This window comes from Xenia sp. Carnegie-2017, unplaced genomic scaffold (genome assembly GCF_021976095.1).
Source record: "Xenia sp. Carnegie-2017 unplaced genomic scaffold, XeniaSp_v1 HiC_scaffold_16, whole genome shotgun sequence".
NCBI lineage: Eukaryota > Metazoa > Cnidaria > Anthozoa > Malacalcyonacea > Xeniidae > Xenia > Xenia sp. Carnegie-2017.
This window is the reverse complement of record NW_025813469.1, coordinates 5,002,628-5,025,104: the sequence shown is the minus strand read 5'-3', so window position 1 is coordinate 5,025,104 and position 22,477 is coordinate 5,002,628. Positions and strand designations below refer to the sequence as shown.

General features: G+C 35.8%; 6 protein-coding genes and 2 long non-coding RNA genes across 10 annotated transcripts; 5 read left to right on the top strand and 3 right to left on the bottom strand.

The window, feature by feature from the left end:
• Positions 1–960: 960 nt before the first annotated feature.
• On the bottom strand, positions 961–4,382 carry LOC124436187 (collagen alpha-1(II) chain-like). 2 transcript variants are annotated; one of them, XM_046986138.1, is made up of 4 exons: positions 4,238–4,382; positions 3,291–3,365; positions 2,127–2,540; positions 961–1,837 (listed from the first exon to the last, which is right to left on the bottom strand). In XM_046986138.1, the coding sequence occupies exons 2-4, from the start codon at positions 3,360–3,362 to the stop codon at positions 1,415–1,417; spliced, it is 909 nt and encodes a 302-aa protein (XP_046842094.1). In that variant the 5' UTR covers positions 3,363–3,365; positions 4,238–4,382; the 3' UTR covers positions 961–1,414. The 2 variants fall into 2 exon arrangements, with proteins under 2 accessions (XP_046842094.1, XP_046842093.1); XM_046986137.1 differs by lacking the exon at positions 4,238–4,382 and adding an exon at positions 3,828–4,087.
• Positions 4,383–5,503: 1,121 nt separating this feature from the next.
• LOC124436192 lies at positions 5,504–7,469 on the bottom strand. Its single transcript, XR_006945219.1, has 2 exons — positions 7,281–7,469; positions 5,504–6,199 (listed from the first exon to the last, which is right to left on the bottom strand). It is a non-coding gene; the product is annotated as an uncharacterized LOC124436192 (long non-coding RNA).
• Positions 7,470–7,686: 217 nt separating this feature from the next.
• On the top strand, positions 7,687–10,188 carry LOC124436188 (collagen alpha-1(XIII) chain-like). Its single transcript, XM_046986139.1, has 3 exons — positions 7,687–7,909; positions 8,819–9,193; positions 9,376–10,188. Exons 1-3 carry the CDS (start codon positions 7,859–7,861, stop codon positions 9,730–9,732), a joined length of 783 nt encoding a protein of 260 aa, XP_046842095.1. The 5' UTR covers positions 7,687–7,858; the 3' UTR covers positions 9,733–10,188.
• A 999-nt stretch (positions 10,189–11,187) lies between these two features.
• Positions 11,188–11,832, bottom strand: LOC124436193. Its single transcript, XR_006945220.1, has 2 exons — positions 11,709–11,832; positions 11,188–11,537 (listed from the first exon to the last, which is right to left on the bottom strand). It is a non-coding gene; the product is annotated as an uncharacterized LOC124436193 (long non-coding RNA).
• On the top strand, positions 11,788–13,930 carry LOC124436190 (WD repeat-containing protein 48 homolog). 2 transcript variants are annotated; one of them, XM_046986141.1, is made up of 5 exons: positions 11,788–11,861; positions 12,114–12,208; positions 12,337–12,402; positions 12,594–13,289; positions 13,490–13,930. In XM_046986141.1, exons 3-4 carry the CDS (start codon positions 12,355–12,357, stop codon positions 13,221–13,223), a joined length of 678 nt encoding a protein of 225 aa, XP_046842097.1. In that variant the 5' UTR covers positions 11,788–11,861; positions 12,114–12,208; positions 12,337–12,354; the 3' UTR covers positions 13,224–13,289; positions 13,490–13,930. The 2 variants fall into 2 exon arrangements, with proteins under 2 accessions (XP_046842097.1, XP_046842096.1); XM_046986140.1 differs by lacking the exon at positions 11,788–11,861 and having other exon boundaries at positions 12,058–12,208.
• A 54-nt stretch (positions 13,931–13,984) lies between these two features.
• Positions 13,985–15,667, top strand: LOC124435887 (protein PFC0760c-like). Its single transcript, XM_046985821.1, has 3 exons — positions 13,985–14,104; positions 14,224–14,626; positions 14,691–15,667. The coding sequence occupies exons 1-3, from the start codon at positions 13,985–13,987 to the stop codon at positions 15,665–15,667; spliced, it is 1,500 nt and encodes a 499-aa protein (XP_046841777.1).
• A 183-nt stretch (positions 15,668–15,850) lies between these two features.
• On the top strand, positions 15,851–16,533 carry LOC124436191 (prostatic spermine-binding protein-like). The gene has a single exon (XM_046986142.1). It carries the CDS (start codon positions 15,882–15,884, stop codon positions 16,455–16,457), a length of 576 nt encoding a protein of 191 aa, XP_046842098.1. The 5' UTR covers positions 15,851–15,881; the 3' UTR covers positions 16,458–16,533.
• Positions 16,450–19,203, top strand: LOC124436186 (protein PFC0760c-like). Its single transcript, XM_046986136.1, has 4 exons — positions 16,450–17,539; positions 17,658–17,866; positions 18,070–18,483; positions 18,557–19,203. Exons 1-4 carry the CDS (start codon positions 16,450–16,452, stop codon positions 19,025–19,027), a joined length of 2,184 nt encoding a protein of 727 aa, XP_046842092.1. The 3' UTR covers positions 19,028–19,203.
• The last annotated feature ends 3,274 nt before the right edge of the window (positions 19,204–22,477 follow it).

Genomic DNA, 22,477 nt, shown 5'->3' with positions numbered 1-22,477 from the left:
ATTTATGGTCGTTGGCCATTAATCAACGTATGTTGCATTTTGACAATAGTTTTCGTTTCGTACATTTTAATATATTAACGATAAGTATTTATCTTTTAAGTAATTATCAACTTCCACCATGTCCAAATCTTATTTTGGAGTACATTCCAGGCATATGGAGACAAAAAAGTATTTTCTTTCGGTAATCTTTAGCTAAAAACAGGGATTTTCTTTGTTCACTTTTTTGATTAAACGTTTGTGCTCGGCAATAAGAAAAAGACGGATGTAACATTTATCAAAATGCATTGCGGTTATTGACGTTTTTAAAGTTAAACCTTTAGTTATCTTGATGTTCGATGTCATCGAGTATTTACGCTGACATCATTTTCGTCTTAGATTCCTATGACTTCAAAGCCGAAATGCATTCTAGTTATTTGTACTCGCCATTTTTGACTATAGTTCCGTGTTCTATGAAAGGTGATGTCAATCCCTTCTATCACGGGTTTGGGTTCGAGATCAGATGTATTTAATTTACCCATAGCCCTCTCTGATGGTTAATGTATACAAACAATTTCTGCACACGGCGCTCCAGTGCAATAACTATATTATACCATGGTTGCCTCAATTTCTATTTTTCTAGTAAATCGAATTAAATATTAGTATATCTAATTAAAATTCAAAGGTTGTAGTAGAAGTAGTACTTCCGTTACAGGTAGTATTAGTGTTAACTAACAATCCCGATTTTTGAGCTTGCAATACTAAAAATCACCACCTCCCCTTAGCTACAAAACGTCTGAATAGTTCTAAGATCGTTGACAGTTTGTGAAGCACTGACTAAGACATTTCAGCTCTCATGGTATTAAGTTTAGTAAAACTTCCCTTTTATCATTAATTGACCAGTATTATTACCTTTAATCAGTAACACCACTACAATGGTTTACTTAAAATAATGTTCCGAAAACAAGCACTGTCATACAACTCTTTCCTACATGTACAACGTTTATTCAAAGTATGTTGCCAAATTATATATTTCTTTATATGAAAGAGAAATTAAAATACGTTAACGGGCGCAATGCTCTCAAAAATAAGATGTTTTACATTTTGGTACCAAGCTACTAAATTACAATTCTTCACGCCAAATTTCATTGATTTGATTTACTCATCTAATTATGTCATGTCGAATTCAAGTGCGTCACCATGTCCGTCTCGATGTTCTAATTACAATAACTTACAGGTTAATGGTCTTATTGTCATTCGTATGTTCGTGTTAATAAAACGATGATAAATTCGTTTACGCATTAATAAACAATTATACAATTCTGTCCGTTTTAATCAAACGAGCCAATTACTGAGTTATAAGATGGAAAGTGATCGTTCTTGTTCGCATTGGGGTCTGCAAATAAATGGCGGGGTCTCGTTTGTGTTTGTGATTTTTTTATACGTGTCGTTTTTGCCTCTCCTTTTCGCGTAACATTTCAGCGTGCCGTCTCTCCATTGCTGCTCGCTTGCGTTTTCGTCTCTTGCCTCCATCTCGTAAGGCATCGACGACGTTCGCCTCGTCCGGAATACATTCATACCAAATCTTGAGATACTTGTACGTATTACCACAACTCTTGTCGTCGAAAAAGATGTTTGACGCCACTACTTCGCAAGCCTGTTGATCCTTACATTGACCATCTACTTTTTCTTTCGTGTTCTCTTCGTTCGTCTCGCAGAGATTGTCGATTGTTAGACCTGCGGGGACTTTGGGACAGGTCACGTGGTCGTCTCGTCCCCAGAATGATTTCGTGATCTTTATGAGCTCGTACTGTTTGCATTGTACCCAGCCCTTTTCTCCTTCACAGATGACAGTGAAGTTCTAAAATGCAAATAGCTCGATGAACTCAAGTCCTGGATGAGAATACAGGGAAATTGTCTGATTTATTGTGAACGAAGTCGTGATTGAATAACCTCTTTCTTTCCATCTAGTTTTTTAACCTCTACCTGATCTCAGTGAATTATACTGCTATGCAGAGAATTTGAACCACTGATTATTCAATATGTTACGAGCCAGTCAAGAAATGGCCATTTGGCCATTATACCATTATACAGAATGTTGTCATAAATTTTGCGAATATTTTCCCAATCATTATAGGAATCATACTTACAGGCATAATTGGTTCTGGACCCGGTGGTCCAACTGCACCAGGTGAACCTGGTAGACCAGGAGCACCAGGTAGACCAGCTGCGCCTGGTGCACCTTGTTCACCTGTGTCACCTTTCTCACCAGGAAGACCTGGAGGTCCGGGTGGACCGGGAGGTCCCGGCGTACCCGTTGCACCTGGTGCTCCATCTTCACCCACATGCCCAGGAGGTCCGGGGGGACCTGCAATACCGGCTGGGCCAGGCTCTCCTGGGTTTCCAGGCGGTCCTGGTGGACCGGGTGGACCATTTAAACCTTTCAAGAAGAATCCTAAAGTAAGATTCTGTTCTAACAGTTGTGAAACCATAAGTTGATCAAGGAATGGTTGTGTGATGCGATCACCAATCTTTGGCCAGTCCGGCAATATTCTTTGGGATACCTGCATATGAAAAGAAAACACTTTAGTAAAACAGTAATAAGAAATAATGCTATCTACCATTCATCATTGGTAATAGAATTATCTTTCAATTATCTTGTGCCTTGTTCTTCATCGTCATATTACTAACTTGTTTGTGCTGTACACGGTGGGCTTATATAAGCGTATTTTGTAATGTTACGTGTATCGAGGCTTGACTGTAATCAGTAGCAAATTTCTAGTTATGGGGCCTGTAGGCTGAGACAAAGCTGTGGCCCTTTAAGTGTTATCTATTCCTCCAACTAAGTTCAAACGTCTTGGTAACATTTGCGTTCCTCACGCTCTTTTGATTTTGCATTTCCCTGCTTGTGTTTGTAAACCATAGTGATCTTGTAAGCAATAGGGAAAAGTTAAATTTAAAGTTCAAACGAAAGTTCGAAAATCATTTTGAAAAGCCACTACTTCACGAGTTCTGAGCATTGCGTATTTAAAAAGTAGATAGTACGAAAGCCATTATTTCTCTGCATTCAATCGCTCGTACGGTTTTCAACAGCGTAAATGGTTTAAATTGAGCACATCAAAAACCAATTACTAATTTGTCTAGATACCACGGTCTTCTCGAAAGCCCTGGCCTGTCGGCTTCAGCCTACTTAGCCTGCTGTATAATATGCTACAGATTGTAACGCTATATCTACAGAAGAAGAAATTTTATGACGAGAAATTACGCCGTGTCAGAGCATTTCCACTTTAAAATGTGCACAGCATTGATCTTACCGTACATCCTATATAAATTGTTAGAAGGCTGATCACCGCATTTGAGCAGCCTGTGCCTTGACGGCGCCTCATGACCTGGAGAAGAAAGACATAAGAAAATGTATTGTAAGTTGTCGTCATTTGAGATTATTTTTAAATGCAATACTGCCTATGCTCTCATGATTGCTATAATAGTCTTGTTTTGATTTAACATTTGACAAGATAGCCAAAGTTGAGGTGCTGTCGACAGCGAAGTTTCAGTAACTTTTGACAAAATTGCAAAAGTTATTTTGTACTTGTAAACTTTTATATAAATCCATCGAGGAGCAATGACTTAATTGAAAGATTATTTATCATTTTTTCATCATTCTTTTTATACTGTGGCAGTTGCTTTTATGACGCTCTTGTTATGAAATTATTGATTTTCAGGTTCTTTCGCCTGTATGTTAGAATGCCCTTAATGTAACTAGAATTTTTGCGAATGCAAGAATTTTTCGTGACCCACGTCAGATGTAACGCCTAAATTTCTGTCAGAATTCAGTTCGCTTAAAAACTCACCATTTTAACATCCAAATATCTGACCTGCCTTTCCCTTTTCAATAAAATATAAAATTTTCTTGTCCACTCAAGTCTACCGATGCTGTTCTGGACACAATTATCGCAATAAACAAGTCATACACAGGAGAATGACCACGACCTTTAACAATATCCGCGATAGACTTTTCTATTTATCATCAAAACAACTTTGCTATGTAAATATTTGAAAATTGAAATCGAAATTGCGAAGGAAAAAGACTTCGAGCAACAGTCAGTTTGCTAACGTTCTTTTCTATATGGATGACCTTACTGTCGTAATGCTTCAACGATTCGTGATAAATTGACAAACAATCTCTCAAATGCCATCGCTTTTGAATTCAAACGAGAAAATTACGCTGCTCGTGGAAAAGGAGAAATTTATACTTCCATACCTTTTTCCTGTTATGGGTGTCCTAGTTGCTATTTGTCAAAAATATTCCCGTTGAGAGCTCTGATTTCCCTTGACCTGTTGCTTGATTTTCGCATCAAGAATGTTTCCTTTTTTGCTTGTATTTTCCACGGTTGCTTGGCTCAACCAATCGCGTCGCGAGCACCTGTTTCGAGATTTTAAAACAAGTGTGAAATGCGGCATCGTCTGAGATCATTCCATTTCGTCAAATGTTATCGTATCTTGACCAATAAAACACACGCTAACCGACCAAGCGTCCAGCTTAAAGACTAAACTGACTTGGGTTGTGATCGATAATGTCTTGTAACATGAAAAGCGTGTGAGAGTGTTGCCATCCTACTATTTAAAAGTTATGCCATACATTTTAGAAGAATGAAAAGGAGCAGTGTTGAAACAACGATAAGATCGTCACACGCATCGATCTCATTTTTTTTTCTGTTTTACTACCTGCAGGAAATGTGCTCTTTATCTTTATAGAAGCCGTGAACACATAAGAGTATAGTAGTTTGATTGTAAGACAGGGCAATTGGTTTCTGCGTTCATCCCACCATCCTTCACACATCACCTTATCATTTATGGATCACGCTATCATCACGAATCACTCCATGTTTCTGGATCACACAATCCTGCATTTATCAAATGTTGCACCGATCACTGTATTCTACATATAGATCATATAATCCTGTATGCGTGAAATTGGTGGCACAGACGAAAGTTTGTGAACATCAAACACACTCAATTTTATGGAAATTGCGTTTCTGCTTTAACTTTGTTAGCTGTAGTCTACATTAACCGTTGCTGCAACTTTTTTTGTATGGTTTGATCGTTATCTGTCCCCTTAATTTTTTTCTACACCACGGTATTTTCAAATGCACTAACTGCGCCGTCATGAGAAAAAAAACGTGCTGATGGTAATTGGACTTAAATAATCATTTGGTCGCTTGGGCGTTCCGTAATTTCATTGTATCCCAAACATCAAACAATGTTCGATGCTTCAAGCAGCTAACGCGGTTATACAAATTGCTTCAATCATGCACTAATATCGCAATATTATTGAGTTTTGCTGTTGGAGAACCTCAATACTTTCAAGTGGACGTTTCCGATGGCAAAACTTTTACTAATGCTTATTGACGGTTGTTTTTAACAGAAGATAAGAACCACGACCTTTCGCTTTAGAATCACTTAAGCTTTTTATGTAACAAGTGCCAAAACAGAATGCTTCACCTGTAATTTAAACCAGGACAAGCTCTTTAAGAGGTTTTCAAAACTTCCCAGGAGATGTTTATTGAGAGTTTTTAGAGAAATTTACATATTGTTAGTTTATACCAGGTTCTAAACTTTTGAGATTTCTGATTACTGTTTTAGTGTGGTGATAAGATGCCTTCAAGGAGAAAATTCTTAGAAGTAATAAATATTAATCTAATAAATTCTTTGTTATAATAATTAGTGTCAACTATTATAAGGATAACTGGTGTAGGTATATACGCGACAACTTTTTTCAAAATATCTTTGTTATTTTCATTACTCAAAAATATTTTCCATTAAAGGTCGTTTGAAATCTTCAAGCTGGTGTTACCTAAAAGTCGAAATATTTTTTGCAGATTATACTTGTACTCGATATCAAATTATTGATAATCGCTACTATTTCTAGACATGCAGTTTCGTGATATTTTCTTTCTTTTTCCTGCAGCTCTTTCAATCTATCCTCACTTCTATATAAGTTTACTACAGCTTGGCACTTTTTTCCATGCTTGTTTTAGATATGTGTAGTCGATGTCTGTGCCTTTTGTTCTTGCTAATGTATTTCACTTTGCTTTGTAAACTCCAATCGAACAAATCATTGAGTTGCAAGGAAGAAGGTGAGTTGTCCGCCATGTGCCGTTCGTTTTCCCCCAGGATCAAGATCTCAATTCCAATTGTCTTAACGCTATCCACATGAATCACACTATTGTGAGATGTAGAATTATGCAATTGAATAAAAAGACAATGTTTGATTGACAACGTGTGATCAATAAGTAAATGTGTTTGGACAATGCGCGAGATATTTGATTGTAAGCGATTGACTACGTCAGTCACCATAATTACAACAAACTTAAGTTTCTATAGTTTTCTTATCTGAAACACCACTTGTTTCATTTGATTAGTATAACGCAACATACTGGAATCGTTTGACTTGATTCTCAAAGTTTGTGCGTCAATGTTCCTTGTAAATGGTAATTTTCAAATGTCGTCTGAAGCTGCTTTAGCTAAGAATGGAAAATTATGCGAATCGTGTTTTTGTACTTCTTTTCGTCCTCTGATAATATCAATTTGCTCCGTTTAAATTTTTGTAGTATCTGTTGCAATTACTTGTGCACAAAGTATATGAACTACTTAAAGAATGAGTATCAGGGTCATGCTTTGCGCGCTTGGTTGGCCATTTTTAAGGACCCCGAAAATGGCCGCTGTAATATGTTTGATTTGAGTACATAAGTACAGCCTATAAATACGGCGTGAATATTGTAGCAACAGTCAAACTATTAACCATAAACGCTTCCTATAAATAAATATGATCACATAATAAACGAAACAATACCTGTACTTAATACGCATCGGATTGCTTATCCCACGAAAGTGCACGAAGGTTCCCGTATGAAGACAAACATTAAGCCCGCAAAGCATTACCCTGATACTCATTCTTTAAATGTGTAAACCACAACGTAAATCTTACAAGACCTCTTTTAATTAGTGGATCCTTAGCCTTCTTAAAAACAGCATCCTTTCTCTTAAAGTCCCATTCGGTTAATTATCTTTGAGCGCGAAAGAAACGTGTTTCAAAACAAGTTTGCTCACTTTGTTGGTTTGCAATGTGTTATTTTGGGTACACAAACTTTCACTATCCTTACTTGAAATGTTGTCACGTGAAAGAACTCCGAATGGCTTGCTTCACAAACTTAAATAACCTTATATGATTCTGCGTTTAGTAGGCTCATTTAACTGAAGTAAAGAACACTCGAGCTCAATGTATCTCATGATAAACTACTCACCATAGTTATTTGTACAGTTCTACAATTTCTGCAGATATAGATATTTTGATAACGATAGTTGCATACGATAAACTTCCAAATTCTTTAACTTTTAAACTTTTTTAAGTTTGTGTACGTACTCCACAATCCATTCAGATTTTCCTACCGGAGTAGTTAACCCCGTATCTTGTACTCTGATTTCCATGTCCTCGTTGGATTTTGCCGCCAAGTTTTCGAACGAATATTCTGATTGATATGACGCGCGCATGTTTTCTTTGACCTGCCTCAAGTATGCGAAACGCGCAATCCCATTGGTCAAGCACATGATATTTTTACAACACATCGTTCGAAAATAATATGGCACCCGTCATTCTCCTGGTCGCCTTCTTTACGCTCGACCACTCTATTATCAAATACTTTTGCAATGAGGCAAGACTAATTTTCGATTCCGAAGAAGTAGACAAGCGTAACAAGTGATTGGATCACCCGAAGGAGAAAATTTTCGCGGTTCATGTCGGTTTTCAATTAAAGGTTTTTCTTTGGGATAGATATTTTTGCTACAACATTTCTGAGTCTTGACTCGACGAGAAACATAGGTTATGGGCGTGATCTTGCCATTTTTATTGGGTCTCACACTCGTGAAACACTCTGTAAGTATTTCTTTTACTTGTTATGTAAACTCATTGAGGCTTGTCGTCGTCTGATGTACTTTTAAAGTGTTGCGATCTGTGTTTTTCCTCATTGTACAAACGTTTTGTTTTAAGTTGTTTTTGAATCTTCTGCTATCCTATGCATGTTTGTTTAAAGAAATCTTGGAACTCATCGTCATGATTTCTCTTCAGTTTACTCTTATCATAATACTAGCTTCCCTTTTAAAATACGCAGGAGTACTCATCAGTAACATCTTCGACCATAATTCTTAGCACACATTTTTACATTTTATGGTTTGGAGAAAAATACGAAATTATTATTATGTTAATTATTTCATGTCATGCGAGTAATTTTTCCAAATATTTTACCTGCTGCTGTTGCTTCGAATTTCTTTAAAATATCAGGAAGAAAATTACTGCTGTAGATGTGCTATTTTCCATCGATAAACAATTGTTTCAATGCGTCTCGTGAACAGATGAATATGATCATTGTATAGCAATTTTGACTTACCTTTTTCCAACTTAAAATAATCTAGCATTGATATAACCCATCATGATTTCACTTGTACGTTTCTCTGGTGTAAATACGCCGACTGATTGACTCTCCAATACTTTCAAATATCGTAATTTATGTAAAGGTACAGTTGTGTAAGGTTAGTTATGTTAAAATACAGTTGTATAATGTTAGTTATGTTGAGGCACAGTTGCGCATAGTTGGTTATGTTAAGGCACAACTTTGTAAGCTTAGTTATGTTAAGGCACATATGTTAAGTTCCTGTTATGTAAAGTTAGTTATGTAAGATAATTATGTTAAGGTACTATTACGTATGGTTAGTTATGTTATAGTACAGTCATGTTGGATTAGTTATGTTTTGAAAAAGATAAGAACATGGTCTTTTTTCTTTTCAGACGTCCGTTCCAGTGTCTGCTGTGCCACCGTTGCTGAACAAACTGCTTAGAGATCAAAATGTAACGCTCGGTTTCATCTTGAAAGGTTTACAGGGTCCTCCAGGACGTGACGGTATCTCGGGAATGGCGGGACCGCCTGGTCTACAAGGCCCACCCGGTGACCGTGGTGACCCCGGTGAACCAGGTATGCCTGGTGAGGCTGGTATGCAAGGACCTCCTGGTATACCAGGTCCAGCCGGTCAGGATGGTATGCCTGGTGCCCCAGGTCTTCAAGGTCCACCTGGTCTAATGGGAGGAAGTGGCATGGCTGGTCCTCCAGGTTCTCCTGGTTTTCAAGGACCACCTGGTTTGCCTGGTCCTACGCCAATCCGATATGTAAGTTTAATTTTTGTTTGTTTGGTGGTATTCCAACAAACTATATTATTAATCATTTAACATGATTTATGCATTATACAATGCAGTCCGTGTACATAGCATGGAATGAAACACTAAACCTTTTGCAATACACTAGTAATACTATGCATGCTGAAATAATCAGCCATTTGTTTCTTTTGAAGAACGGCACAGTAAAATGCGAAGAAGACACGGCTTGGCTAAGGTGTAACGAATACAAGCACATCAGTATCATCTCGGCATTCTGGGGTCGTCGTAACTTCGGTCTGTGCACGGAACACACTGGAAGTCTGCTCACCGACAAATATTGTCCGACCATGCCAAAATTCCTTACAAAAGTCAAAGATGCTTGTGAGGGAACCACTATGTGTGAAGTTCGTGCCACGAAGTCATTTTTCGGAGATACGACGTGTTACGACGTGTACAAATACTTAGAAGTGTATTACAAATGCATCGAGGTTATTAATGGGCACGAAGTCGTAAACGAAGACAATCTACTCAACGCCAACTTCCTTGGCTAGAGTTGTTTGCTGCAAGTTTTTTCAAATTAATAACGAAGACCGTAAGCCTGTTTGTCCACGCAAGATATTTCTAGCATCTAAGTTATACTTAGTGTAAACAGGCTCTATATAGATGATTCATAACGGATTTTTAATCTGGACCAAAAAGTTGTTAATATTGTACAACAAACTGTTTTTTCTTACATGTCAGATCCAACAGTGTAAAACTCGTAGCACTCTTACCTGTATAATTCTTAGCTTTTTCTAAATGCGTTGCTCTAACCGCTACCTGTTTGGTCTAATTGCACAAAACGCCAATAGTACACTATATCTATAGCGAATAAACAACTATTTACTCTTTGGCGGGGTTTGAGCCAGTACAATATGCTACTATTTTGTAGCACAGCTAATCAACTGCTAATTATTGTACTTCGTGTAAATAACATGGTTCTATAATTGAACATATAGCTTACGACATTTTATGTTTATCAGTTTTATTTGATAATTTGTCATGTCCCTATCAAGATGATAATAGCAATGATAATAGCACTGCGGTACGCCATGGCAATTGATTTCTTTCCCAGAAACGGTTTAAATCGTTTGCGGCATTTTAGCCAATGCAGTCGATATATAGGTGTTATAAATAATCTGCGAAGGGATGATTATTGATTGTATCGGTTGTCGAAGAGTCTTTGCCGTGCCGATGTTTTGGGCAAGAACTTTACGCCCGTAGATATTTTTAGCAAAATATTCACAAACCATGATATTTACTGAAAGAAAAGTTGTGAATGATGTTGCAAAAGAAAAGTTGTATATTTGCTGCGTGCAGCTTCGTTAGAGAATTTTTGGTTACGTCAAAAATACCTTTATTAATCTTGCTTAGTGAAATTATATCATTTATTCCTACCAAGATACGTATGTTTTTTTGAAAACGTAAGCCTGCTGTTTAAACTTTGATATGAGTCTCTTCTTGGAGTTGAGGAAATCTTATTTTGGAATTTTGATCCTGCAGAAAATCTGTGTTTAGGTTTTCATGGTTGAGAGATTTTAAATGTTGAATTTTAATAATTGAGAGAATCCAATGTTAGATTTTCAATATTAGACAACAACTGATGTTTGAAGGCAAGACAACGTTTACGACGAATATATCATTTGGGAAAAATGCTGGAGGAAGGCAAGATCTTTTACGACTTGTCCTATAGTTTACTTTGTTATGTGTATTCTATTGACTAGCAATATCATTTTCTCCAGCTCTTTAAATATAACGCAAAGGAGTTTAATGGTGATACCAGTATAGGCATCTGATTTGACTAAAGAGGTCCAAAATTTCGTAAGCTCTTAATTGAAAAGTGTATTACTGCCGTAAAACGTAAGTTCTAATATTTTAAAAACAGTGCATGTTTATGACAATTTCACCTCGTCAAAGAACACGAAATTTCAATGAATTGAACAATGAAAAGTGAATTGAACAATGAATTGAAGAGTTCGACAATCTATAATATAGACTTTGTTAAATGCTTAGGAGTATTTGTTTGTGATCATTACGCCTGCATGGTCAGTGCATAGTGATAATCTTTGCGAAAATATATCGCTTTTGCCATGGGAACATCAAAACGCATTATATCTTACATACTAATGAAGTCAAATCTACCTGCAGCTCTAATTAATTGCTAAAAACGGAACATTTAAATGGATTAATTGACTGATTTTTAACTTGAACTGTATTGTCTTTTTTTATCCGTATGGTTTGAACAATCAGCAAACCAACTTCATATTTTAAATAAACAACTATTCCAAACTCCAAATGTCCCACATCATTGCCATTACTAAAAGATGGAAAAGATAATAAAATTTTGTTTTCTAATATTAATCTTGAACAAAGATCTTCATTGTTAAAAACAGATTTAGTATAATCTGGGTATTTTGGAACTGTATCGACGACTTAAAAAATACTTACAAACTTCAAGAAAAAGAGCACAAAACTATAAATTAAGTACCTGTTCATCCCTCAATGTCTTTCACGCTTCTATGAGTGCATTTCAGAGGAATCACGTCACATTCAAGGAGTAGATAATCCATTTTTTGACTCTCACTCTTGCATTCCTTTGCGAAAGTTTGCTATTTTGAAAGAAATTTCACTTGTATTTAAGGTAAGATCGACTTTGCATTGAGAAATAAAATGTTCGCGGGAACTAAAAACCACGCAGATTATGTTAATAAGCTGTACTTATTTTTCATTTTGCAACGCTTCATTGAGCTTGACGAAATACCTTGAAACCAATGTTCCATAACTGTTCAGATGTAAAACTTTATTGGATTGTGTTATTACTTCGAAGTCTTTTCGTCTGTTTTTGATTTCTTTCAAGTTTACTTGCCAAATGATATTTAACATTGTTATGTAGCTCGTTGTTAAAGTTACACAGTTATTTCTCTGCCATCATGGACTATTTAAGCCTGTAAACCGTCGATTCGAAGATTCTCCAGCAACGTTGGTAGCGTAAGTTTTCCTAAGTCATATTTATATTATTGCTCTTTTTTATTTCTTTTCTGATTTTATTGTCGAAGATTTTTTGGGTGATCTTATCTTAAACCGCACCGTGAACTTAAATGTTTTTTTGGATTTAGAAAATAAAGCCTTTTACTATGTGGTCGTTTGTTTTCATAACTGTTCATTTGTCGCTTATTATTGAGGTAAAGAAAAACGATATCTCTGATTATCATTTTGTTTACTGTATACCTGTAAACAGAGGCAGATTATGCAAAGCTACAGACGGATAATATATACATATATAAGAACTAATTAAAGAATACTATTATTATATTTGATATAACGTTATAATTTGTAATTTCCATAACTTGATCGTAGTTTGTTTTTATTTTAGATTATTCTTCCAATTTATGCTAAAGGAGACTTTGATATAAAAGCAGCTCTTGCTAGTCTGGCTCCTGCAGATTCCCTTCATCACATGCAAAAACGGTACGACCCGGCTGAAGAAAATTCGGAAGCAAACCATGCTGGGATTGATGAACTAATTGACATTGACAAGGGTTTAAGCCACGACGATATCGCTCAAGTGCGCTCAAGAAGATCAGCAAATAATTCAAAAACAACAGAAAACGATAAAATGGTGCAGGCAGTTAAGACTGATCCTGACAAAACCACTTTGTCGTCTGATAACATGTCAAATGAAAAACATGATTTTGCTAAAAGTAATAGTATGATTAATTCTTTTAACGCACCTGATGATTATGTTGACGATAGTAATCAAATAAAAAAAAAAGAAAGGAGTGAGAAAAGTAATCACAGGTCTGAGAGAAACGTCAAAGCTCCACAAAAAGTGAACGATAACAAGAAGAAGGATTTCATGACTTCTGCCAATAGTAATGACAATGACATCGGGATGGAATCTAAGAACAAGAATTCAACTGATTCATCAAGCCATGAAGAAGAATATTCAAGCAAAAAATATTCAACTAAGAAACCTGATGAGAATGATGATGAAAAGATTTAAAAGATCAGGAAGATGTGATGGAAACTATAGAGAAAAAAATGTCTAAGCCAAAGAATAAAGTTAAAGATAATTTGAGTGTTGGCACTGAATCTCATAAAAATTATGTCACAGCTAATGAAAGTCTATTGACTGGCACTCGCTATGAGAATTCTTCTGAAAATAATTTAAACTCATCTGAGGATTCTGAGAATCCAACTGTAAACAAATCAGAGAGAAAAAATGTCTAAGCTCTGAAAAGATCGAAACTATAAAGCCAATGAATAAAGACAATTTGAGTGTTGGCACTGAATCTCATAAAAATTATGTCACAGCTAATGAAAGTCTGTTGACTGGCACTCACTATGAGAATTCTTCTGAAAATAATTTAAACTCATCTGAGGATTCTGAGAATCAAACTGTAAACAAATCGCTGCTCAGAGGTTATGAGTTAAATAAAACAAAAAATGATTCTTCCTCCAGCAGCTCTGAAAAAGACGATTTCCATAAGGAAAGTTTTGAGAAAACAGAGAAATCGAAAAGTTACAACAATAAGTCACGTGGGTTAAATCAGAGCGTAAAAACATCACAAAAGAAAGTTCAAACGAGAAAGCAACTGATTTAGGGGAAAATAATGGTAAAAAGGAAGTTGATTTGAAGGCTAAAGCAAGTAATGATGATGATATTATGAAACCTGAAGATAGTAATTCTAAAGAGAAAGATGATGGAAAGAAAAGTGATAAGAATTCTAAAATATAGAAGAGCATAAGAAAGACTCTTTAATTATGGAAAAGAATTCTACTGAAAACGAGAAAAAGTGGAATAAGGATAAAGTAGATATATCTAAAAATGATCTCAGCAACTCGAACAAAACAGACAAAAATCCTGTTCTAAACAAAAAGAAAGTGGACGAGGAGTTAGAAGATAAAAACAAAAATTCCGAAAATATGAACAAAAAAAATGATAAGATAAACATAACGTCAAATAATCATGAATATAATCATGAGAATAACTCTTATTTTAGGAGAAAAATGTGCACATGAAAGAAAAGAAACGACATTCAAAAGGCGTAAAACAGGACACAGAAAGAACAGATAAAATATCGCACTTCATAGCCAAAACATCAAAAACTGACGATCAGAATTTGGAAAATAAAACGCTTGATTCTGCAGAGAAAGATTCGGAAAAATTCCAGAAAAAGTCGAATGCAGAAAATGAAGATTTAGACGATGATGCGGATGAAACAAATTCGAGTGGCAATGAGTCCAACCATGAATATGAATCGCATCAAGGGAAATCTGAAGATCCCGATAAGGAAACAGAGGAAAAATCAAACATAAAGAGTCAACAAGTTAATAGCGATCGTGATATAGTCGAGGAAGTGGCTCAGGAGAATCACAGGAGAAGAAACGACCGAAACGATGGACGTAAAGGCAAAAACATAAATATGATAAAAATAGCAAAAGTCTAGTAGCGATGATGATAAAACAGATGTTGAAAACTTTGATTTTGGAGATGTTGGGTCTGATAATGGAGAGACAGGTGGTAATGATGATGTGTTACATTCGAGAACTTCTCGTTCAAAAATCACCAAAGCAAAGTCGCAGACCAAAGTCTCGAACAGCAGTGATGAAGCATTAGATTCAAAGAGCAAAAAAGTTGACACCATAGAATCCAAGAATGATTTAAACAATGAAAAACCTGATGTTGAAAACGAATCACCCACAATCAACATGGTATCACATGCAAATAACGAAACAGACTCATCAGACAGAAAAAAATCAGATGAGTCGAACTTTTATGGCAGTAAAAAAGGAGAAAGTTTGTATGATGAAAACAATGTTTCCAAGAAATCAAACAAAGATTTTGATGATCTAAACCTAGTTTCTTCCGATGGTGCAAAATATAAAAATGAACCGTCAGCGAAGAATGATGGACAAAATAGTAAAACAAGACCAAAATTTGAACAGGGAAAAAGCAAGTCTGTACAGGGTGAAAATTCTGACAATGATGATGATGAAGGTGATGATCAAACGCTTCCCGGTGCAACTGGTGGCTCAGATGCACCTCTAAAGATTCGTGAAGGATCAAATGAAGCCAAAGAAGGGGATGCATCGGGGTTCCAGTATGAAAATAATGACGGATCATCTGACCTTGAGAAAAATGATAAAGAGGGGGATGCATCTGGGTTCCAGTATGACAAAGATGACGGATCATCTGACCATGATAAAAATGAGAAAGAGGGAGAGAAATATACTTTTGAAGAAAGTATATCAGGGTCCAAACCAATCAAAATGGCTTCAAATGATATTGAAAATGCATCAAACATTCGTCGTAACAAACATGTGCAAACTTCTTCAGATGATAAGGGTAACCATGTTAATAAAGGCAATAAATTAAAAAGTATAGAGAATAAAACGATAGCAATACGAAAGATGACGTTATTCTCAATAAGGAAAACGACGTAAGTGGTGATAAGAAAAATGATGACATTGATGATAGGAAAAAAGGCATTACTGAAGAAGTTGATTTCCATGACCTTAAAAAAGAAAGAGATAATCAAGGTAAAAAAGATGATAAGGGCAAAGAAAGAAAGATGGAATTATAGAAGATAAGTATGACGATCAAACTCATAATGAAAAACATAAAAAACTGGAGGTCGATGCAAGGAAGGAAGATCGTATGAACGGCAAAGGTACGAACAGTATTAATAAAAGCAGTACTTTAAATTATGTCAATAATGTTGTCTCTAAAAGCAACACGATTGATGGTACAGAAAAAAAGAAAGATGAAGCTAGTGGTGATGAGAAAGATGACGTTAAGGATGAAAAGAAGAACGACGTCAATAGTGATATGACAGTTGACGCCAATGAAAATGAGAAAGATGATGTTAATATTAACGAAGAAGATCACGATGATCATAAGAAATTTGACTATAATGGTGTCAAAAAAGACGACGATGATGATGACAAGAAAGATAACGCTGATGCTGATGACGACAAAGAAAACAAGAAAGTTGATGTCAATGATGATAAAAACGATGACAACGATATTTATAGAGAAAATGACAATGATGAAAATAAGAAAGATGATGCTAATGGTAATGAAAAGTTGATGTTAATGACAACAAAAATAATCACAGTGATAAGAAAGATGATGTTAGTGATGATAAGAATAAGGACGATAAGAAAAAGAAAGTCAATGATAAAAAAACAGATGAGGATAATGAAGACGAGAAAGAAGACTTTAAATGGATAAGACAAATGACATCGATAACAAAAATAAAGATGAAATCAATGAAGATAAAATGGACGGAGAGAGTAGACATGAAAAAGATAACGCGAACGAGGAAAAGAAAGATGGAAAACAGCATAAAAGTCAGAATAAGAAACATAAGGTCGTCAATCTTCGAAAGAAGGATCGAGATAAGAATGATGACTTTAAATCAATCTTACATGATGCTCTCGATCTAGAGAAAGTCGATACAACGGACAAGAGTAGTAATGGCATCAATAAAAATGAAAATAAAAAACCTGCAAACAAAGACAGTTATAAGATAGATGACTTTGAGAATGATGGCGATTTGAAGCACAATATTAATGATAAAATTAAAGATGATGTTACAAAAAATATCAATGACGATAATAATGAAGAAAATAATAATGAAAAAAACACTAATAGTGACAACGACAGTGAGAACAAAAAAAAAGACGAAAAGAATGACCGCCATGAAAAAAATGAAGAAAATAATAATCACGTGAGTGAAAAGGAAAATAATTCTGAGATGAAAGAACAAGAAGATCCTGGCAGCGCAAAAGTCAACGATGTTGAAGTAAATAAAGATTTGAGATTTTCAGGGAACTCTGGTGATGAAGAGGTTAATAATAATAAAGATGACATTTTGAGTAAAGACAAATTGAAAGATTATGTCAAGAATAAAGATGAAGGAGATAATGCCTTTAATGATAAAGATGATGAAAACTTGCCAAGAAAACCTGCCAAGGTTGTGAAGAATGATCATGTTGAAGAGGTTAATGGTTTAGATCACGTTTCTTCTTCAGCTATAACCGAGGAGGGCTCTGTTGAAGGCAAGTCGGGTTCCGGAACGAATGAAAAGATTCATGATTCTGGTGAGCGAGCTGTAGCTGACTCGCTGGCGGCTTCGAGCAGTGTCGTAGAGGCGATAAAAAAGGCAGAAATGCTTGCGAGAAAGGCGCACGCTACTTTGTCGCCAAAGAAAGTTGACCTGCCAGCAAAAAAAAGTGAAGAGTCTCCTGAGGGTTCTGGTTTTGAAGAAAATGATGATTTGAATGAGAACGACACAAAAGAATCATCTTCAGGTAGTCTAGAGATCTTTTGGCATCAATACAAATCTTAGAATAAAATCTATTTGTCAGCTTATTTTATAAAACCTCATTGTTGTTAACCACAAACGTGCATATCATTTTCACATTTCAGAGATCAACTCTTCTACCGAAAATAATGTTTCCGAAAACGATGTGTTGATGGATAAACTGAATAAAAAAACAAAAAAGAAGAATGATTTATATGAAAAACCCGATGTTGAAGTGGAAACTGCAGACGATAATGACAATGAAGATGCGTCTGGTTCTGGAAATATCGAGTTTGGATCTGGTGATCTTTCTGAAGATGATGAAGATGACATGGTCAGTGAGTAACTTTATAACAAAGCTTTTCCAAACTATATATCTTTCAACAATAGCATAGATCCAAGACCTTTGTGCATCTTTATACGTTTTGAGTGAAATTTAATATAATTTTTTATGCGATTGAAGAATTATTTAGGAAATAATATGATATATTAATTTACCTCTTGTGCAATAGTCTGAGGTCTATATATTTTTTTTAGAGCGATGATGATGACGAGAGTTCCTTCAAATGGCCAAAATTCGGTGACGAAGTAACACAGGAAATGCTAGACCACTTTATGATTGCCCAGCTTTTAGAGCAAAACCTTACTTTGTTTTACGGGGGTCTTACTGGTCGACCTGGGCCACCGGGTCATAAGGGTCCTCAGGGGCCAACTGGTGATGTTGGTCCAGAAGGACCTCTTGGACCACTTGGTTATATGGGTGAAATAGGAGCTCCTGGTGAACAAGGGGAAGTCGGACCTCGTGGACCAGAAGGTGACCAGGGCGCACAAGGTGAAAAAGGTAAGCCTGGTCTACCTGGTCTGCACGGTCTCCCAGGTGAGCCTGGTAAACCAGGTGGAAGAGGGAAATCTGGGGCAGCTGGACCAGCAGGACCGGGAACGGAGCTTCCGGTAAGCTATATATTTTGTGATGTACAAATCAATTAATTTTGCGATTAGTTTTGCTTGATTTTTTATTTTTCAGAGCTGTTTGTATTTATGCGAGGGTGAGAAGGCATGGCTTCAGTGTCAGCAATTTGAGTTGCTTCGAATCAAGCGAGTTTACTGGGGCCGAGATAATGGGAAAATGTGTCCCAAGATTCCGCTTGGCCTCAGTGGAGACGCATGCGACGCTGACCAAGAAAACGCATTTGACAAAGTTGAGCAGCAATGTCGACATGATCAAGCGTGTGAAGTTGTGGCATCAAACGTGTTCTTTGACGACAGCACATGTAAAAATACTTATAAATTCCTTAAAATTTGTTATGATTGCATTCCTGACTCGTTGGCCAACCGAGCAGAGCTGTTGCGCACAACACGCGAACGCCGAAAGAGAGGAAAACGTGGAGAATTTGGAAACCAGGGAAAATTCAAGGGGATGACGTCACGGCAGATACAGGAAGAGCGATTGATGGATACCTTATTTGAACACCCAATTAAAGCAAGATTGTTGTAGCTCGTTCCTCGCGATGACCAAGAGGACATTTACAGCAGTTTTAAAGATAAATACAACGACTTGATTGGTTCGGATGAATATCACGACCATTATGAACCAATACTATTTTCATTTAAACATGAAAAACATCCATTGAACTACGATGTTTGCTATCAATAAAAAAATATGTTTCTTAATTTGTATCTGTAGAAGCAATGCAATTTAAACTCGTGCATTGGAAAATTCTTGCGTTGTATGCACGCAGAAAAAAGAAGCGAAATATTTTTCAACATTTTTTTCTCAACAAATAGTCTTGATTATGGTTGTGCTTAATTACGCACGAAGCTGATGATATTTTATAAATCGACAGATTTAGCGCCCGTTTCAATCGTTGAAGGCATTTATCTCATTTTCTTTTGTCTTTAATGCATTCGGTGCATGTTAAGTTTGACGTTTGAAACAGGCTGAAGCGTAGTGATAAGGAATCAAAATAAAAAAATAGGTGGAATCAAAATGATAATAATAAGTGAACGTTTTATAATACGCCCTGACTTCGTCTATTTTCATTCATTGTTCTCAAGACTGTTCTTCTCATTGTTTTTCACAGCATAACCAAAAGTCATTTGCTTGCTATTTTACTATTAAGAATATTCAAGTGTAATATTTATAGACCTGTGCGTAAATTCAGGGCATTTCTGATGTCCATTGTGTCTATCTAAAATGTCAACCAACCCAAACTATTCTTGGTTTGCACACTACGTCATTGTGCCATGTTGGATGATTTTAACAAATGATTTCCCTTATTTACAATGCAAATTTCATCCAACATGGCGAGCATCCCATTATTCTCTTGCTCCCAGAGGAATGATTGCACACCACAAATTCGCTTTTTTAAATAACCCATAAGGTTTTAGAAAATTCCCTTTGTTTGAATTCTTTGAATGAATACTTAATGTTTTCTTGACAAGGGGAATGATCATTTCAACCAATCAGAACAGAAACTTTATTAATGACTTGCACTTAACATATTTTAATTTGCGCATCTTCAGCGTGCTGTAGCTACACCTCGAAGAACGTTATAGGGATGAGAAGATATATATTTATATCCGTTCACAGACAAAGTATAGCTATGAAATACATAAAGTCAGATAAACTTGTATACTCACAACTTTCAGAAGGTAAAAGCTTTTGTTTTGTACATAAACTCATTGAAGATGAGGGCAAGCCGATTTTATTCAATAATATCTGATATTTCGTGTAAATCCTTTATGATACAACGCCAGCAAGTTGTTCCGATTAGATTCTTCTACTGATGATAAATTGACGCTATTTTCTCCGATAAATATTAGATAAATTTCCTGCATCATTCGACAAATTAAAGGACGAAAATACGGATGTATTGAGGGTTGGAAAACGGAAATAAACTTTACTATAATTATTGTTAGGTAAAAGTTGTATTTTATATACAGTTGTAATAAATTTGTTGCCGTGAGTTGCTTGTATTTTTGTTAAACATAATGATAAACATATTGTTGGCTTCAAAATGTTTTTACAGCACATTGTTTGCATGCACAACCTACCCATTAAATGTGTTATAAAAGTCCGTAATTCACTGAAAAGACAGGTAACTCTGGACAGTGACCATTTTTTACGAACACTTTATCAACTTGTTTCTTGTTCTATAGATCTTCCTATCAAGAAAATCTTTGTTCTCTCCAGTAACAACGTTTTAATCACTCTCACTAGATAGCGTCACTCGCGTGTCATGGTGATTCACGGCTAACAGTGTTTGACTGTAGTTTGGATGCTTCGTGACTGTCAGTTGTTTGTCCATATAATGATGATAGGCCCCATTGTTATATGAACCCACCTTTGGGGTGGTCAGCTGTCATCCACAGAAGATCGACTCTACAAGAAGTATTGTATGGTTGGTGACTTAACTGGGGTATTAGAATGTTCCATCCTTCCATCAGTGCACTCAAATGGCTGCGGATAAAATGTTGCTGAAAATCGTGGCCTATGGTTTATTACTATAAACTGATTTCTTGTAGCAATTAGTGAAATCCATGATGTTAGCTGCCTTTTAGAAGTATACTATTAGAGCAATTATCCATCAAAATTTTGCACTCTTCTCCAGGATAAAGATGGTGCTGAATAGCTGCATAAAATAGTTTCGAGCGTTGGTAAGATGGAAGACAGATTAAAGTTTATATTAGCAAAGATGAAGAAGGTAAAAGGAAAGTGGCCCATTCAGGTGTTTTATATTTTTTATTCAAAATAGTGATCTTGACCCGATGATCTACTTTATTAAATTAGCTTTACCATTAGATAAGCATTACTGAAAACAAAAGCTAGAAATTATGTGATTGTTTCTGCTGCTTTTTATTGTTTTTCTTTTTATATTTTCAAGTCATGTTATGTGGTGAAGCTAAAGTTTGAAACATGTTGTTTTTGCTAAAACTGTAGCTGGCTTTCACTGGCTTGCTTATTTGGGAAATAGGAAATATTTAGGAAAAATTCAATAGAATTGACGAAGGACAGTGTCATACAGAAATACAGAGACCTCCATCGCGTGATATTTTTGTGTCATCTTCAAGATTTCTATAAAAATTTCGTTGATACAAGTGCGCATCAACTCATTATTTTATAAGATGTATACGTTTTCATTAATTTTGAAACTCGCGCAAGTGAAAGCCAGCTATTAGGAGTATCGTGTTGGAGCAATTTTTGTTTTTCCAAAAATATCAAAATGATATCATATACAATTTTCTCCATGACGTCACTAGAAAGTTTTGTTGCTTTTTAACAGGGCATGCGCAATAAGCACGAAAGATTTTGCATACAAGATGTCTAGTTTGTATATATTTGCATATTTATAAGATTAAGAATGCTTAGCTTTCTTTATGAAAATTGGTTACTTTTGTTGCACGTTGTATTCAGGTTATTTTTATGCACGTCACCTAAATGGCCTTGCTGTAGATCATCGGGATCATCAAAACTGATTAAAACAAAACTGATGCTGAGTATATGAAATAATGAAACAAGATAAAATGTGAAACATATTATCAATTTTCGATAAGTGTTTAGGACTTTCAGATGGAGTGTTTTAGCTGGATCCCCTGAAAAGTGTCCGAGTGTTAGTCAGTTATTCAAATTGTAAACATTGACTTTATATTTCTCGGCCTCCCGGTCTAATATAAGGAGCGCTGGCGTAAAATGCTAAGACAATAGCAGGAATTTGAATGGAACAATCGATAAAGTTTGTCCAGACCATTAGTTAAATATGCAACCATTAACCGTTTACTGATTTCAGGTGAATATACTTCGATGTCTTCGTTGTGGAATGAGCCAAAAGCGGTTTTTGTGTTGTCAATGTTCTGCTTTACAACACACAGCATTGACGCCAGCCCGGTTTATTGTAAGGGATCAGAAACTCTTTTAAAGGCACTTATACAAATTGAACGAAATTTG

Excerpts from the sequence above, each read along its gene's own strand:
- LOC124436187 (XM_046986137.1), bottom strand. Across the intron at positions 2,541-3,290 it reads CAATTTATATAGGATGTACG|GTATCCCAAAGAATATTGCC; the intron begins GTAAGATCAATG and ends TTTCATATGCAG. Across the intron at positions 1,838-2,126 it reads GTCCAGAACCAATTATGCCT|AACTTCACTGTCATCTGTGA; the intron begins GTAAGTATGATT and ends TTTGCATTTTAG.
- LOC124436188 (XM_046986139.1), top strand. The coding sequence starts at position 7,859 with ATGGGCGTGATCTTGCCATTTTTATTGGGTCTCACACTCGTGAAACAC. Across the intron at positions 7,910-8,818 it reads TCACACTCGTGAAACACTCT|ACGTCCGTTCCAGTGTCTGC; the intron begins GTAAGTATTTCT and ends TTTTCTTTTCAG. Across the intron at positions 9,194-9,375 it reads GTCCTACGCCAATCCGATAT|AACGGCACAGTAAAATGCGA; the intron begins GTAAGTTTAATT and ends TTTCTTTTGAAG.
- LOC124436190 (XM_046986141.1), top strand. The coding sequence starts at position 12,355 with ATGTGGTCGTTTGTTTTCATAACTGTTCATTTGTCGCTTATTATTGAG. Across the intron at positions 12,403-12,593 it reads ATTTGTCGCTTATTATTGAG|ATTATTCTTCCAATTTATGC; the intron begins GTAAAGAAAAAC and ends TTTTTATTTTAG.
- LOC124435887 (XM_046985821.1), top strand. The coding sequence starts at position 13,985 with ATGGAAAAGAATTCTACTGAAAACGAGAAAAAGTGGAATAAGGATAAA. Across the intron at positions 14,105-14,223 it reads CTGTTCTAAACAAAAAGAAA|GAGAAAAATGTGCACATGAA; the intron begins GTGGACGAGGAG and ends CTCTTATTTTAG. Across the intron at positions 14,627-14,690 it reads AAACGACCGAAACGATGGAC|ATGTTGAAAACTTTGATTTT; the intron begins GTAAAGGCAAAA and ends ATGATAAAACAG.
- LOC124436191 (XM_046986142.1), top strand. The coding sequence starts at position 15,882 with ATGAACGGCAAAGGTACGAACAGTATTAATAAAAGCAGTACTTTAAAT.
- LOC124436186 (XM_046986136.1), top strand. The coding sequence starts at position 16,450 with ATGGATAAGACAAATGACATCGATAACAAAAATAAAGATGAAATCAAT. Across the intron at positions 17,540-17,657 it reads CACAAAAGAATCATCTTCAG|AGATCAACTCTTCTACCGAA; the intron begins GTAGTCTAGAGA and ends TTCACATTTCAG. Across the intron at positions 17,867-18,069 it reads AAGATGATGAAGATGACATG|AGCGATGATGATGACGAGAG; the intron begins GTCAGTGAGTAA and ends TATTTTTTTTAG.